At 34.9% G+C, this 18,591-nt stretch overlaps 1 protein-coding gene across 1 annotated transcript in view; it reads right to left on the bottom strand.

The window, feature by feature from the left end:
- KIF5B (kinesin family member 5B) overlaps nt 1-16,541 on the bottom strand; it is a 34,117-nt gene extending 17,576 nt beyond the window's left edge. The window contains 13 exon segments of the mRNA XM_032235005.1: nt 1-104; nt 373-475; nt 2,111-2,234; nt 3,596-3,642; nt 3,644-3,681; nt 3,766-3,821; nt 5,059-5,098; nt 6,763-6,818; nt 6,821-6,850; nt 6,853-6,874; nt 8,943-9,016; nt 10,092-10,179; nt 16,069-16,541. Of these exon segments, the coding sequence (XP_032090896.1) occupies nt 1-104; nt 373-475; nt 2,111-2,234; nt 3,596-3,642; nt 3,644-3,681; nt 3,766-3,821; nt 5,059-5,098; nt 6,763-6,818; nt 6,821-6,850; nt 6,853-6,874; nt 8,943-9,016; nt 10,092-10,179; nt 16,069-16,194 (908 nt within the window). The 5' untranslated portion in view covers nt 16,195-16,541.
- Between the last annotated feature and the right edge of the window lie 2,050 nt (nt 16,542-18,591).

Raw genomic sequence — 18,591 nt, 5'->3', positions numbered from 1 at the left:
TAAGATGATGGGGAACAGCAAATAACAATTGTGGTTCTACAATTGCCTCCTAAGGAATCTTGTAAAATTCTGGTCATTTTACTATCTCGATATGGAACATATGTCTGTAAATAAGAAAGATTTTTTTAAATTCTATTCTATCATAGATAGGTGAGAGTATTTTGTATTTTCCCAAATCAAGAATCATTTAACTTTTTTTCAACAGGAAGTTCTTATATGTAATTTTGCATAGTGCTATAATTTTGCATAATGTAATTGAGCTTATTAAAATTATTAAAATATTCAATACATACTAAAGCAATGAATGGAAACATGAAGATAACATTTCCTAGCTTCATGTATTAAGCATTTGCAAATCACTGATATACTTACACTATTTTCAGCTAAAGCAGAAATGACATTTCCAAGAGCTGATAGAGATTTGTTGATATTTTTAGCCTCATCCATACTGCACCTTCTCTCCAGTTTTACTAACCTAAAATAATGTAAAACATTGTAAAGCTAATCAATCTGCATTTTATAAATTTTGCATTGTAGTTAGAAAAATGTAATACAGTATTTGCCACTATAACGTTTCTTTCCATATAACCTCATCCCAAATCTGTTCCTGATATTTTTTCAAATTATAGAGAATCTGCCGAGTCTATAGGTAAGTCATTTGCCCTTTTAAAAGGAAAGTCCTAGCAAGTGTTTAGAAGAGGAATACTGCAAGTGCATGTAGCCCATATTAAAATGCAGTGTTAAAATTATAAAATGAATCAACAAAGAATCTAGAAATGTATTATAAAATTATAAAACAATGCAAATGGAACAGCTATTTATAGGTAGACTTGGACTTATGACATCTCTTTTAACGACAGTCAGAAATTATGACGGTCTCAGAAAGAGTACTTTACAGCCCATAAAGCATTTCCAGTCATCTGAAAATGTTGCAGTTCCCTTGTCACATACTGAGATCTAGTATTTGCCAATCTGTTCACACTTTATCAATTACCCTGCAATGATGTGATCGCCATTTGCAATCTTCTCCGCCAGCTTCCCCAAAAAGTTGCAAGCTGTTGCCATTGCCAAGAATTCCTTCTCATCTCTGGAGGTTGGTTGCCTCCTGAGGGGAGCCGAACTTCTTTGAGGGTTGAGAAATGTGTATCTGAAACCCTGATGATTTTGCCTTTTCTCCTGCACCCATGAAAATTCTCTTCTCCACACAGAGAGAAGCTGAACTCCTTTGACAGGCAGTCCTTTAGGCAGTCCCCAGAAATGGGAGAGTCAGCATGGTTAAAGTAAGAAGAGTGGGGTGATTGAGGAAGGCGGAGATGGTTCAGCACAAAAGTGCCCCTTCACTCAGGCTGAAAGTTCTGCTTGAATTTTGGCAGGAGGATATTCAGCTTCTGAGTGGAACCTCCCAGGGTCTCCCTGGCCCTCCTAAAGCACTCCTTGTTCCTTACCTGGAACTTCATCCATTTAACAGCCCACACAATTGCTTACCAATTGGAGTAGCAGGATTGCGGTTGTTGAGTAAAGTATGACATCACACTTAACAACTACTTATTTAGCAACTGAGATTCTGATCTCAATTTGGTCATAAGTCAAGAACTTCCTGTATTTCTCCCAGGTTTCCCAGTAAATATTATAAATAATCCCATCATATAGCAGTTGTGTATCTAGATCGAGCAGCAATACAGAATCTGATATTATAACATTTAAGATCTGCTTATGTAGTACCCAATCAACATGAATTAGGCTTAATATAATCCATATAATCAGAAATAAAAACAATCATTATAAACATAGCCATACTCTTGACAACATTTTTCAGTTGTAGTGGTAGTCCTTCAAAGAGCCAATAACATAATATAATGGTTCTGCTGGTGTTGCATATTCTTATCACTACATAACTCTAAACAATCGTGTCTTGTAAGAAAATAGATGGCCTTTTGTGAATTGCCTCTTATCCTCAATTACCAAAACTCCCTTGCTCCAGAGATGGGAGATAAAATACTGAATACCTTAGATGCACTTTTCTCTAATATATTCAAGGCAAAGGAGCACGCCAATGTTGAAAGAATATGATAAATTATTTTCATGTTTTTTTAAAACAGTAAACTATTACCTTTCACTACCTGCCAAGTCTACAAGATAAAGTTTTCCACTCAATTTCTGCTCTGTTTGAGTGTTTTCTTGCTTTACATTAATGAGAAAGATGCTATGACTTCGAGAGCTATGTTCATTCATATCTGTAAAAGAACAGTTTTAAGCTTTAAAATGTCCATTCTGTAAATAGCCTATACCTAATAACTGAATTATAAGTGTCTCATAAATCAAAACAGAATAAATCATAAATTTAACAAAACAGTATATCCCTTCATCAAAAAGAACTGTATCAAATCTACAAAACTGAATGTTTTTTTTTAAAGCCATATTTATTTATCATTGCAATAAGGAAGTATGTAAAAAAAAATCCAGATGCTCTTAAGTCAAGCTTGATTCATTGTGGCTATCTAGACAACACCACAGAAATGGCTTGTCCCCCTCTGACACCCCCCCCCCAAATAAAGAAGGATTAAACTGTAAGATTCTTAAACAGTCTTCCCCATCCTGGTGTCCTTCAATATGTTGGATTATACATGATAATATAAACATGTATATGTAAAAGAATCATACCCCTAAGGTCTCCCTATGAGCAGCTAACTGTTCCTAGTAGGAAATGGAATATCACTACTACTTAATTACTGAAAATGTTGCAGAGAATGACTTTTCCTTGAAGGAAAAGATTTCCATATGCATGAGAAAAAGAGCCAAGTGGTCCTTTTTCTGTCACCAGTAACCAGGAGACAATGGATTGTGATATATCGCTAATATATTTTCATTCTCCATTTCATTCAGGAAAACCGATTATCCCTGACATAGAAGAGAAGCATGGGAAAGGGTAAATTTAGGTCCATTTAAAACAGTATTTACAGTATAAATACTATATGTATTTATAGTTTTAAGTAGTTATCTGAATTATTAAAATCAGATATGTCTTTTAATTCAGAGAATTTTTAAAACAAATGTGCAATTGAAATCATATGTTTTTCTTTTAGGCTTGATGGATACAGTTTGAGAAAAAACATGGGAATTTGTTTCTATATATGGTAAAAGCAAGGAGACTTTTGTAGGCATAGAAGGGTCCATTTTTCGACAACTGAAGCATGGGTGATTAAGTTAATGGATCTTTATGAGATGACGAAGTTAACTGAACAAATAAACTAAATCTTAAATCTTAAATCTTAACTATTCTGATTAAAGCAAATAACTTGTCTAGCTTTGTTTCTATGTGGAAACTAATCAGGGACTTTTACTTTAATCTGAAAGAAATGAAAATTTAATTTTGGGATTTCATGACATTTTTATTTTATTTTTTATTTTTTTCATTATTCCTTGCCCATTCCTTATTATCATTTTTTCCTTTCCAGTTCCTTTTTTATATTGTATCTTTTGTAGAAAATTTAAAAGTATATATATATATGATTTCGATAGTTACTCACTGAAAAATGCTATTCTTTAATTACAGTAACTGAATTTTTAAAAAATTAAAAACTAAAAAATCACTTACTTGTAACTGCTACATGCCTGTTTGATTTTCCTTCATCATAGTATCCATACTTCATCTGGACTACATACAAACCGTTCAGTGCAGCCCTGTGAAATATATTTTAACACAATCAATAATTTAAAAAATTACATTTAAAGAATGCAAGATACATACTCAAATCTTATACACACCTTCACGTAAGGTACTCGGTTTTTGTCCTCATGAACAGAAAGATTGGTCTTTGAGACTAAAAAAATATAATAGTTGATATTTATTCATTAAATAGAGATGCCTAAGACTAAGCATATTCTGTTTTTAACTGTATAGAGGATACTTTTGATTCAAAAACAGACAATGAAAAGTCATTTCTTGTTACTACTAGGACATACTTACTTATAACTGGGGATATAAGCTATTCTCATTATTAACTGTTGGTACAATCATAATTCTCCACAAATACTTCTGGATATATCAATACTACCTTAATGTTGTTTTGTAGCAATTATTCCATAATGTAATTATTCCTTTATTAGACAAAAGAAGTAGACCTCCATTTAATTAATTACAAACTTGACATTTGTAAAATTTGCTGTTAAAATTTAGGTCCATTATTGTTTTAAATTCCTTAGCCTTCTTTCCTAGAAAAAATACTATTCACATAAATTTTACATTTCATACTTTTTCTAATTGCATTACTAAAATGAAGTGACAACTATTCAAACTGCAACTTTACAATTTATACAATGGCATTACAGTATTCACAGCATAGGGTGAGCCTATTCTCTTCAAAATTCTGATCTGTTTTAGCTTTCATTACAAGCCTTTTCTGTGCAGCCAGAGATAGATCTCACTTAACCACAGCAACTGGGACTAACAACTGCATTACTAAACAATTTAGTTGTAAAGTGAAACATCACATGACCACATTGAACTTGCATCAGTTCTGCTGTAATCATTAACCTAATAACACATGGTTATTATATGAAACATCGCATGACAATGATTTAAAATTACTGCCAACTTCTCCATTGACTTTGATTGTCAGAAGTCAGCTGTAAAGCTTACAAATGATGATTGCCTGACTGTGCGATGCTGAGGCCATCTAAGCTTGAGGACCATTCATAAAAGTACTTTCCAGCACTGTTGTTAAGTTCAAACAATTGCTAAACATGAAAGTCATTAACTAAGAACCACTTGTACAAAACAATATTACCTTCTAAATTGTAATATTAAAATACTAGGCATTTTGCCACTAATCATGAATTCTTCTACTTATTTATAAGGCCAAAATAAATCCCCCTTATTTGATACTTCTTTAATTTGCCCATCCTCATGCTATTATTATACACACATTAATGTCTTACTCCTTTAGAATCTCCAAACAATTCTCAGATGCGCTATTAGACAATACATTTAAGACCAAGTTCTTTTACATTGGTTTGCAAGAAAAATAGATCTTTTCATCTTTGAAACAATATACTCACCATCCAAAAGGTCCCTTATTTTATCCAAATAAATTTCAAATATGATACCTAAAGAATGTGGCATAAGAAAGCTGTAACTTTTCACTTATGCAAAATGAATATATTAAAATAAAATACCTATGATTCATTTATAAACACTGAATACAATATTCTGAACCATTTTAGTAGCCATAGCGTTATAAATATTAAAAATTCAAAATGGCAATTAAAAAAACCTGGATCTGCGACAATAAGAACTTAGAAAATCAAAAATGATGCTGCATCTTAGTAAAAATGTCACTAAAGTTAGACATCACTGGGTTATTCAAATTTGTGAACTCAAGTACAAGTGCAAAACAACAATTGTCTCCCTAAAATTATATTAGTGTGATAAATATATGTATAAAATCACTAAAACCCTTCAACATAAAATATGTAATATTTGCTGCAAAGAAGTACTATTCTCAAATCTCTATGGCATTTCAAACTATAGAAATTTGAAAGTGTGAAGATTAATCTTACCCAAGTATCACATATACTCTGTTTTAATCCAAGCAATCATCAATTTTTGAATGAACTGATCTTTCATTCTTAGACCCAAGAATACTTTCTGATTGGCTTTTAATAATGTGCTTGCTTTAGTAAAGTTTAGTAAAGTGTGGGTGTAAGTAAAGTTTGTTTTGTATCTAACTTCTAACTAAAGGACTTTACAGTTTGCACAATGGGAAATTCTATTGCCCCTATAATAGGAAATTCCTGTACTCTATATATCTCCAAATTATTTCAGAAGGCTCTCAATCCTTCAAAAGCAACTCTGGATTTTCTTTATTCTTGCTATCTATCTAAAGGGCCAATGAGAAGACTATTCAATGCATCTAACAGAATCTGTTCTGAGCCAATCTAAACATTCTTAAAGTTTAAAACCATAAAGTTCTTAGGAACTTGACTGAGGCACAGTCTCATCTGGCAGTTTGAGGAGTTTGAGCCTGCTGCTCTCAATGTAGTGGACAGTGATATTAGACTTGTAAAGGACTGCCCATATATTACATCATGTCCTTCTAACTGGCCACAGCTACAGTAAATTCATTCTTGGATAAAGGGTGATCCCATCTGTGATTAGGAGATGGAGCATTCCCTTCTCAAGAAAGCCATTGCTGGACAATTTCCATTAGGTCTCCAATCTGCCATTTTGGGGGGAAGGCTGTTGTGAACATGATTAGATTCAGCTTTGGCAGGCAATGGAGGAAGTGGATTATCTGGAACTTTCTCAGTTGGATTCCAGGTCACTTTACAGCTCTTACAAATTGCCTCTAAAAGAATTGGGATTGTAATAGCACATCCATCCTGATTATTCTTAGTCTCTCAACAGTTTCAATACCAGCAATCATGATGGATTTCTGGACCAGTTTAGGGGGTTTAGAAGTGTTGATGGTCCTTTCTTCATGGGGCTGGTTTCCAGTTGGGTGTTTGTAGGCAGAGATATCTAATCATAATCTAGATTATGACATAATACATTGAAGATCTAATTATTCCCTAAGGCCCTAGGCCAGGGCACTCTGTGAATGAATTGGGAAGATATATGAGTGGCCTAACAGTGATGTTTTTTTTTTAATTTTTTATTTTCATAGCTTTTATTCTGTTGTTTTTACAATAGGCGTCATTCAGTTTATATGCAATTGTGGTATTGCAATATATTGTACCATGTGATATAAATAAAATGAATGAATAAATTACCTTAATATGAAAATTCCAAATTTCATCCATGGAATAAATATAATTAATATATCTTGCACTATTCTTGGAATAATCCCCTTCCATCTGGATCATGCAACTTCCCCTTAACAATAAAAATAATTTAATATTGCCAAGATTGCATACTTAGTCTGAAAAGAGTGAATAAGATTTTTGGAAAATATATTCACGGTCATCTTATAATTCATAATTCAGATATTCCCTAATGCGCTGGTCTCTCATAGTTTGACAACTGCAATGTATTCTACATGGGATTGCCCTTGAAACCAACTGGAAACATCAACTAATCCAGAATGCAGAATTCAGGAACATAAGCAGTGATAAGCATGTTTTGATGTCCATGTAACATCTCTGCTTCACTAGCTGAATGGTTGCTAATTTGTTCCCCTGTGATTCAAGTTGCTGACTGCTAGCTGTAAAGTCCAACGTAACATAGGGCCTGTTTACTTGATAAACTAGATGTCTTTTATAGTGCCTGCCTGGCTGATCCCACCTGATCTCTGAATGCCTTCTATTAAACATTGACACATTTTGTGACCAGGAAAACCACCATTCTCTCTAGCAGCATTTGCACTCTAGAATGATGTTCAAATGGCCTCAGTCTACCCATGGTTCTTTGAAACTCTCCTTGGATTGTTGGGGTTGGTTTTTCTTTACTTCTATTGCTTTGTAATTTTGTCAACTTACCTCCTTTCTATTGTCATTTTCTTGCTTTTAATTTTTTTTAACAATATGTAAACCACACAGAGTAATCAATGATCAGCATGCATATAAATTAATAAGTTTTTAATTGCTATTATTATAAGAAAAATGTACAGACACGATCCAGCTAAATCTAATCAATAACCCACTAATTTCAACTCTGAGAAATAACTACCTGTTTTTCCCACTGAAATTGATGGAATGTAATACAATTTACCAATTATCATTATATTGTATAGAGATAATCTTTGCTTAACAATAGTAATTGGGACAGTAAAATCTGTTTTTAAGTGATGGGGTCATAAAATATGATGTCACATAATGGCATCACTTGGTAGTGATCCCTGTTGCCATTGTTAAGTGAGGATCTGCTTGGGACAAGAATCTGTTAGCTTCCAAAGACCAAGTCAATGGGGAAGCTAAGAGGAAGTCTCAGGAAGTTTACACATAGACCCGGAGGGCAGGTAAGTGGCTGTCACAATGTGAGCATGACCAGGTGTGCTAGGTTCTTCAGTTGTGGGAATGTATGCAGGTGGCTGCTTCAGCCTGGTACAACCGGGTACAGCTGGTACAGCTGCAGAGTGGGTGCTCTTAAGGATAGGAAAACATGCAGACAGTTGATGCAATCCAACACAAGCACAATCAGACACTTGGTGATCCAAACATGTGGTTGCTGCAGGACTGGCACAAGTGTGGCCAGTAGGTAAGGTCTATGGAGTGCAACAGAGTACATGGGAAGTGGAGGGAATGACTTACAGGAACAATTTTCTGGCTTCCACATTGACTTTGCTTGGCAATAAAGACCAGATGGCACTGCAACAGGGTAGGTATGAGCTAGTTGCCCATGTTGATCATGTGACTGTTGGGAGAGCTAAGATGGCCTGAACTTCAAGGACTGGCGTTAAGTATCTCTAATTATTGCCACTGTAACTTTGAACAACTGCAACAAGGACCACCTATATCTTCTTTCACTGTGTTCCCAACTATCAGCAACTAAGCTGCTACTTTTGCTCCGCTATCATTTAATTTAGAAGTAAACATTTAAGTTCTTACTTGCAGTTCTAGACATATTTTATTGTATCTTTTTACATATAATCCTCTTTTATTATCACATTTTACAATCTTACTTTTTTGTTGTATTTTATGGAGTGCTATTATGTTATAACCTGTGGTTACAACAATACTCTTACTACTTACTTAAAATGTAATATATACTATTGATAACTTGATAAACAGAAACATTATTTTCTAGGAATAATTACATTAATGTTTACAATTGTCTATGAATTTTATACTACATAATTTATTAAGAAATATCTTGCTGAGCTATAATTATTTTCATTTATTTCTACAATTATTGCTAGTTTGCCTTCATTTGGGTCATTCACTAAATGCAGTTGTGATGTGTACAGAGAAATATGCACCAAGTAACATATGTAACAATATCTTACCTCCATAGTGTGAGTTTTCCCAGATGATGTTTGTCCATAAGCAAATATTGTACCATTGTATCCTTCAAGCACATCTACAGTAGAAAGAATATACATTAATAATAGATTCCATAGTAGCTTCATGCAAAGCACTATACTTTGAAATCAATGCTCTTCTTTGAAAGATTCATTAAGTTTTGCTCCAGAGAGTCAAAACACTTGCATGCAAAACTGTCTAATAAAGTAAGACAATTGTGGAAAAAAGGAAGAACAGATATTTGATCTGGGCAAATATTTAACTTCTTGGCAGATCAGGAGTTTTCAGATAAGGAGTGCATATTACAGTACCTCCCTAACAGAGTTTCTATTATTTATTAAGCATTAAGAAAGGTGTATACTGAACCTCATCCTTAAGCATTCAATTAGATATCAGAGACTGTTTTCCTAAATATGGCATGGCTGAATTATAGTGGCTCCATATGATATTCCATAAAAAGAACCTTCTAGACAAAATCTTTGCAATAGTGCCCTTGCATACTTGTTGCTACTGCTGCTTTCTCAAATATGGTTTTAATTTGTACTTCTTATTCACTAGCAAACACAATCTTTAGTGAAACACGGAAACAACCACTATGCATTCTCAGTTCTCTTTCACCCTTACTTATCTCTCATTTCCATGTCATTTGCTCATATTCCCATCTTTGTGTCTTTATGATTATTCTCTCAGCAGCAAGAAGCAGCAACAAGTACAATACTTCCCACACAGTGAGTTTACAACAGTTAATAGACAATATTCAAGAAGCTAATTGAAAATAAAAAAAAAGGTGCACATGGTTTTCTATCTAATAGCCAATTGCAATACATGAGAAAAATCAGTTTGAATCAATTATTTAATTACTATTATAAATTTGGGTTTATTTTGTAAATTTTGGAGTGGTTAGCATAGTTCTGAAAGATATATGAAAACAAAATATCTGTCCGTTCAGACATTAGACTGAATTTAACTCTGCATCAGATTAAAAGAAACAAATTAGTTTTTGAACCCAAACTATGCTGTTTGTCTTGATACTAAATCAATATTTTAAAAGACCAACAGGCTACAATAGGCTACAAAATTACACCTGTGACTCACATATTTATTATTATTCGAATAACGTTGTCTCCTCTTACCTTTAACAATCTTTTTAGCACAATCATTATATACTTGTTCTTGTGATGTCTGTGACTGGAATACATGGTCAAATGCATAAGGCTTAGACTGGAAAATAAACATAAAAGTAAAGTTAAAAATTTAGAACAATCCTTTGGTATTCCAATTAATCTTGCGTCATGGGTTGTATTGTATACCTCTAATGTTTAACAAAAATATTTTTTTTAATTAAACCTCTACATTTCTTTGAAAAGACTAATTTTCTTTCAAGTTGCATATTTGTTTTATTATTAGACTTCTATGTCACCCACCTGGTCAATTTAATGATACTGAAACTAATTTAAAAAATGCCAGTAAGAGGAGAAGTAATTTTAAAGGTTAATTTTATCCAATGCTTCAGAGTATATTAGTTTTAATAAATATATATGCATGACTGTCCAGCAGATTTTTCAGACAACATTGAAAGCAGTGATTTAACCATTAAATCTGGTCTAACATGTCTTTGAAAATGTTAGAAAAAATACAGGGATCCAATATAACCTGAAACTAAATTAATTTTAACTTTGAATAATTTGATTATTTCATCCCATTTTGATGACAGTCAGTTATAGAGAGTATAAAAATAGTAATCCAAAAATATATTACTGATAAAACAAGAGCTTTTTAAGAATTGTAATACACTGTGCTAATGTTAAATTAAGAACAAATCAGAATCAATGTTTTTAATGTCTAAAGACTGCCCATATACTCAACACTCATAAAGAGTTAAGCAAAGAGATATGAAATGATATTTCATAATTCTATGAAGTACTAACTAAGATTGATTTTAATAGGCTACTTCAAGAAATATGGTAATACTTTCAGAAACTGTATCATTTCCAACTAGGTAAGAAAAAGTAACTTTAACAGCCACACAGTTTTTGGTTCAAAATACATTTTTTTCTTCTAAGAATATACTAATACTTTTATTAACTTTGTTAAATGTGTTTTATGTAAGTCACTACAAAGCTGATTTCACAAAAACCACCATATTCTTAAAATATACTGAAATATGTTTCATACTAGTACACAATAGCAAAACAAGTAGCATTAAGAGAATAAAAAATGCAGTTTACTGATTATAAATTTGTTATCACCTGGTGTTTTAAAGCTTTCTAAATTCTAGAGAAAATTGTTGTTCTAATCATTACAAATTTATAAACAAGAATTTCCATTTTGTTTTAATTAAAACATTTTACAAGTTAATAAATTAGATTTAGAGAAGTATGAGGAGTATTAAAGAAAAATCTAGCATTATATTTATTGTTGATTTCTTTTACCATTTAAACCCATAGGACAGAAGGCCTATCTAGTCTAGGCATTGTGAGAAGGTGAAAAAAATGCTGCCACTTTAAGATATCCTTATACAGTCCTCTTTATTCATTAGAGATGTGCTATGTTCATATAAGTTATTGTTCTTAAAATTTCCAATGGATGCATAACTGTTATTTGTTAACTTACAATAACTTTATTAAAATTAGGTAGTAAACTTTGCTTATGATATTAATTTCCTAATCTAATGACATCAGTTGACAATCAAAGGTTTCTTGATTATTAATCCTGACTGCTGTAATTTCTTTCAGCATCAGATCAACCCCCTTTCACACTAGTTATAAGGAACAATGGGAAAGTAGAACTGTCCACATGTAACTGTTTTGAGAAAATATTGGGTTTCAGCCTTTAATCTGAACAAACACGACTTCATTTTTTTAGGAACTACATGGCTTATTGTGACAGGTTGAATTCCCACAATAGTGACAAACTTTTCAGTTGATTTACCCAGCATGCAGCATGTATCCATGTTTTATAGAGATCTCATGAAAAACTCCATTCATCACATCAGATTTTGGAATCGCTGAAAAGCAGCCACAAAAAACAAAACAAAAACACCGTGGCATCTGCCAGAAAACTTAAGGGTGCGGCATCAAAAATAATTGTTCATTATAAGGTCAAATAAAAACTGTGGATGTTCATAAATTATGAAATAAAAAGGTCCCTGTACCCCATTTTAAACAATTCTGAAGGTAACTTCATGCCAAAGATTCTGCTTGCTTATCAGAAACCTTTATCTCTGTGTGTGTACCTGATATCCACACATTGTACATAAAGCACAAATAATGTGTCCATCCTAAGTATGAAAGCTGCTTGGTGACTTTAGGACAGTCACTGGCGTTTGGCCCACTCACATCACAGGGATGTTGTTGTGCCTTGAGTTATTTATAAAAATAAAAAAGGGATTAAAAAATCTAAATAAAAATGTGCTGTGCAAAATAATTAGCAGTCCTGAATACTTTAAAAACTAAGCAGCAACAAGCTTATATTATGGCCCTACACCACATACCTTGAGAAATTGGAAAAATTCATTGTTGAAACCATCACAAATGTTACATAGCTAGATTAGTTTTTAGAACAAACATGACAAGTATTAGCAAAATGTATATATGGTAGAAATATTCTGCTTCTGTAACTTGGCAGTAATTTCAGTATGTGAAATTTGCTTTTAAAGTTGTTATATTTTATATTAAACACAGAAATATATTAGAGAAATACAGATAGGCCCTCCTTAGTAAACTGCTTGCTTGCAACAGGTAGTCAATCTATATTTCAATAGCCCTCAAAGCATCCTTACTCCATACATAAAGTTAATATTTTGTTAGGTCTCAGTTAGGACTTATTTTCACTTCTTTCTTAACTCCTCCCAATACAATTGTAGTCTTTCACAATGAAACCAGAGTAGACTGAACTAATAAAGAAAAGACAAAAAGATGTGATAAGCCAACTCAAATATCTAAAACAAACAAAAGAAAACCTTGCTGGGGAATTAATATATATGCTATATTTCCAAAACAATTTTTATTAAAAGATTTTAAATATTTAAGAACTATGGTAAAAAAAATGTGAAAAAGAAAAAAAGGAGTTAGAAAAATTGAAAACATTTTAGATATCTATTACAATCTTCATCTGGGCAGTTATACATACTATTCTAATCGATTTTTTCTAAGATTGTATCATAATTCCCTTCTATGACTTTTTTTAGTAGGCATGCTGTAATATTGAGCCTTAGAAGAAAAAAACTTCATAATATGTATAATTCTATGACACTTGCAAAGTTTTATGTATCACAAAAATGTCTCTATATATTGTTTTATAAAATGCATATGGCCAAGTTGCTTTTTGTGCCAAATATAGCCATTTAGACAAAGATGGCATACCTCAAATTATTCAATTCTTATAGCTCCAAAGTTGGATCTGGTAATGCAATGTACAGAAGGCTACTTCTGAAGACCGCCAAAGAATTAATTCAAAGTGTCATTTTGATATTGATAGACTATTACCATAATTATAAAAACCCAGGAAAATATGGAAGAAAACAGAATCTTTTTTCAAACCACTTGAGAAAAATAGGTATTCTTATTATTCTCCTTATTTCCCCAAGGTCTTTAAAGCTGTTTATGATTTGCAGCATATCTTCATTTCTTAAAGAATATGTACTTCCTCCGCCACCATTCCAAGTACAATTCAAAATGGTATCAGTTTTCAAAATCTTTTAAAGCTTAGGACAAAGATACCAAAACAATCTTATTACTTCTTCAAGTGAGACAAATCGTTCTGGAACTATTAAACAAATTCTGCAACATGTCTTTAAATATGTGGCTATTTCAGCCCCAGCTACTGCTTAGTAGTAATGAGGAATAATTATTACAATGGAGGTAAATTTGCAACAAATAAAACCATTTAGGTTAGGGAACATTGCCATAAAGAAATGATGCGTCATACCTGGCAACTGAGTAAATCTGAATTGAATAAAATAAACTCAAAAGGAAAATCTTTTCAGTAGCTTCACCAGAAATGCATCTCTGAATGCTCTTCCTGGGAGACCTCTTGGATCTAATACTCCTTTTTTCATATTTCCTTAGATTTCTAAGGAATTTTTCAAATGCTGGGCAGATTTTTTTATGCCATGCAGATCACTCACACAAGTTGTATTTGGATAGCAAGAACAATCTACCATATTTTTTGATATATAAGATGCACTTTCCCCACCCCAAGTGGTTGGAAATGTCTATGCATCTTATGGAGCGAATGTTGCCAAAGCCCTGCCCCTCCCACCCCCATCCTCTCTCTTCCAGCAATTTGCCTCCTTGCAGCAAGCAGACTGGTCAGCTTCAGCACAGCCTGATTTAGCAAGAGCAACTGATTGGCAGTGGGACCTTTCTCCCGGAATACTATCAGCTGTTCCAGGCTGCGAGGATTGCCACCGCCACCTATTGCAATCTCCTCACACCCCATTTTCAGTCTCCACGCGCCCCATTTTTGGCCTGTTCCAGGTGGCGGGGATAGGCGGTGGCAACCCCCGCAGCCTAGAACGAGTCAAAAACAGGATGCAAGGCAGCTGAAAATGGGGCATGTGGAGGCGGCGGTGATCTCTGCAGCCAGGAACAGCCGATAGGTGGTATTCTGGGAAGCCAATCCAACAGCCAATCATGCTAAATCAGGCTGTGCTGAAGCTGACCAAGCTGTTTGCTGCAAAGAGGCAAATTGCTGGGAGGCAGAGGCAGACCTTTTTTTGTTTTCCTTCCCAAAAGCTAGATGTGTCTTATAGTCTGGAGCATCTTATAGTCTGAAAAATATGGCAGCTAACTTACAGTTGTCAGCTCTTCATAAAAAGTGACATTTTCACAAAACTTCACTATAGTAAATTAATTAGAATAGCTATTTAGACAAAATTTTAAAAAGGATTTGCAGATGATGTTACAATTCATCTGAAAAGAACATAATACATTATTAAATAAGGCTCATACAATTTCTGAGTGAAAAAGTGGTTTTGAAATTCTTATCAAGAAATAATTGTTAGTAGTACTTATTACAAAGCGGTTATAAAGTGATCAGTCAAACCAAACACGTTTTTTTCCAAACCTTTCTTCTGTTCAGATCTGAATTAACTTCAACTACAGTTCAATAATAACATTAAGCTCATCTTCCATATGTAAACATTCATGTTTTTGTTTGAAGAAAATCTACAAAATGAGGTTAGATATTCCAGAATGCCAAGTCCAGAAGCATTAAGAGTCTAGCATAAAAGCATTCCAAAGGCTCAGCAATAACATTTCTGTCCCACATATGCATAGTTTAGAACTAAATTATGAATGCTTTTCTGCAAACACCTATAACATTAGTAATGGAATCCAAGTTGTGCTTTAATTTTACTTATACAGTATCGTTTGATAGCCTGTTTAATTAATGCAAGTTCAAGTTTGATATCCAATGATCTATAAGAATTTGCTGAGATAGAAATCTATCCTTACTACGAATGTGTCAATTGCTATCAATTAACTTGCTGGAAAACAGTGAATTAGATAATCACACTACTGCTCCTAACATGCACTTACTACAGACTTTACAGCCCCACAAGGGAGCTCTTCAATATTCTGTGAACACAAGAGCCTCACCAGTGGGTTTTGTTTTGATGCTTTTGAATACTTCACTTGTTCTGCACAATAAGGCTTAGAACAACATGGAGCTGACTGCTTTTCTGTAAGTTCAGTACCTTTTCAGATACTTGCATGACTCCCAGAGTTGACAGCTGTTCGAATTCTTCCCTTGATTATGTGAGAAGTGCTCACAGCTTGGGCCCAATCTCCTAAACAAATACTTCCCATGGGATGCCAGGCCTCGTTCAGCCCTTCCCTTCTGGCTTCCCACAACTACACTCGGGCAGTCCCACCTCCAGGTCTCTCACAACTTCGTTCATTACGGGCGCAGCCCCCGCTTTTGGTCCCAGCATCAGCTTCCCATTACCCAATACCTTTCCCCTGCTGCCAACCCTATCAATGGAACCCAGGTCCTTCCAATCAATGGCCAAGCCTTTGGGGGCGACCCAAAGACCTCGCAGCCACTCCTCGTTCATTTCTCCTTCTTCCCACCCGGCCTCTCCCCTGACGCCCGCCTTCCTCTCACCGCGATGACGACGGTATCTTCGCCCTGGAACTTGGCGATATACTTGTCGCCTCGAATCACTTCCGAATCGTTGAGGGGTCTGAAGCGACACATCACTTTGATGTTGCACTCCGCCGGGTCCGCCATCTTAGGCCAAAGCCGCCGCCGCCGCAGCCACCGTTTTCCCCTCTGGGATGCTGCCTGTCAAGCTCCCCTGCCGCTCAGATCCTGAGACCCCTGCCGAATAATCTTGGTCAAGGGGAATCACTACGTCCTTCTCCGCACTGGTAATGAAGAAGGGCTTTTCCGCCCCTACTCTACCGCTACCTCCTGCAATCACTTCCTTTCTAACATGGCAGCCATGAAGGCATCCGCGACCGGCGAAACCGAGACCTCCCCTTATTTAAAACGAGGGCGGAGTTGACAGCTGGCTTGGGAAGAGTGACATCACCTTCCACAGGGATGCCAACGGCGTCTTCTTTCCCACTCTCTGCGCAGGCGCGGAAACGGCTCGAGTTCTTTTAGCGTGAAAGCCAATGGAGCCGTCAACTCAAGCGGGCGGGGCTGCACCGCATCGCGCATGATCGACAAACGGAAAAGCTGAGATTTCGAGCAGGGAGGATATTGATGCGCAGGCGCCCACTTCCAACGAGGGAAGTGCGGGACGCAGATGCTGGCGAAGGGGGAGGTTGACTGGTTCCTTTCAGAAAAGCTAATCGTCGTAGCAGCACCGACTTCATCCTAGGATGAGAGACCGTCAGGGAATCTCAGGGATAAATAGAAAATTGAATAAACTTTGCTCAGTGAAGGGAATAACAATATATTTTTTATTTATGTATGTTTACAGTTGTCTCCAGGAATTTTCACCTGATATGTAAATTATGTGGTCAACTACGGGATCGTGGTACTCAAACGTTTTACACCCGCAGCTTTGTTTGCAGGAGTGTTAATCTATTACAGCCGCATTTCATTTTACTATGTTGTGTGAACCCAGGCAGTCGTTGAAGGTGGTTCTGTGTTCTCTAAATGAAGTCAGAAAATTAGATCAACTAGTCTGGTTAAATTGGTTATTCATTGATGATATAGGCTGCTCCAGATATGACTCATTCTGAGCAATGTACTCCTCCCAACATCTTTTTTTTTGGATTGAGACAATAGGATTAAAATTACAGAACTCAGTAATATTGCCTTCATACAACACCAGAAACAATAAGATCTCTTGTCTATTTCAAGTTTTTGTAGCTGCCCAATTCAAATTAATCTGAACAATATAACATAAATGCACAAGAAATAACAAGAAATCAAAACTGGCAATTAATAAACATCTACAAAACTAAAATGCAACCAAATAGACAGCAAAACTACCTCAGGGGAACTCCCACTCAACCAGCCTGGGAGTAAAACTAGGTCTTAGGAGCGTCCCTAGAAGCAGAGTTGAAACTTGCCATGTTATCCGGGATATTGAGCCAGTGAAAAGGCAACGATGGGGGGGGGGGGGGGGGGGGGGGGGAGGGGATAAGCTTCCTAGGTTCTGTAAGATGACAAGATTTAGAAGGAACCTAGTCCTAGAGCATACCTACCTGTGGGAATGTGTGGGACAGGCAGACTATAGGAGAAGGTAGTGGTTCAAGCATCCCAGTTTCTTGCCATGTAAGGATTTAAAGGTAATGATCAGCACCTTGAATTGCATCCAGAAAACTATTTGGAGCTATTGCAGTTTGCAGGGTAACAGTATTACACAGGCATAATGAGATGAACCTATAACTACCCTGACTGCTGCACTTTGTACTAAGTGAACGATCTTCAAGAGAAGCGCTCATAGAGTATGTTACATAGTTCAGTAAGGAGATGACCAAAGTATGAGTGATCATGAACAAGACCTTTTACTGGAATAGCGAACAATTTCACAGCATTCCAGCCCCAAGGTCCAATCAATGTTTTATGGTACTTTCCCCAAAAAGGAAGGAAGGGGCTTCAGGAGAAATTTGATTCCATGTGTAGCCATATCAAGTAAACATCTGATTAATCTTTTGTTTATTTTGTTTATTATTTATTATACAAGAATGGAGAATTTAAGCAAAATACCAAAATACTCATAATTAAGCAAACCATAAAAATAATAAAGAACAGAAGGAAGGAATAAGTAAATAATATATATATATTAAACATCGTTAATTTATCAAAATTTATAATACTGCAATTCTACTCAGATAAATGTATTATTATAAAATGCCATAAAAGCTATGTCAAAGAATAATGTGTTGTCTTTTTCTTTGATTAGTAGAAAGTATATCCTTTTCCAGAATAAATGTTACACATTACCAAAGACCAGTCCTTAATATCTAAAATAATATCACATTTCCAATTTATCAATAGTATTTTATTACACACGGAGGGAAGAGGGAGAGATAGACGAAGGAAGGGGTATAAATATAATTCCTCATAAATAGTCAGACTCCCAAACTTTAGTATATAATTCAACATTACATTAATGTTTGTAGCATATAAAGATTTCCTGATAAATTTAGTAATATACATTAAAAT

Source organism: Thamnophis elegans, chromosome Z (genome assembly GCF_009769535.1).
Source record: "Thamnophis elegans isolate rThaEle1 chromosome Z, rThaEle1.pri, whole genome shotgun sequence".
NCBI lineage: Eukaryota > Metazoa > Chordata > Lepidosauria > Squamata > Colubridae > Thamnophis > Thamnophis elegans.
The sequence above is the reverse complement of the archived record's forward strand: the minus strand, read 5'-3'. Positions and strand labels throughout refer to the sequence as shown.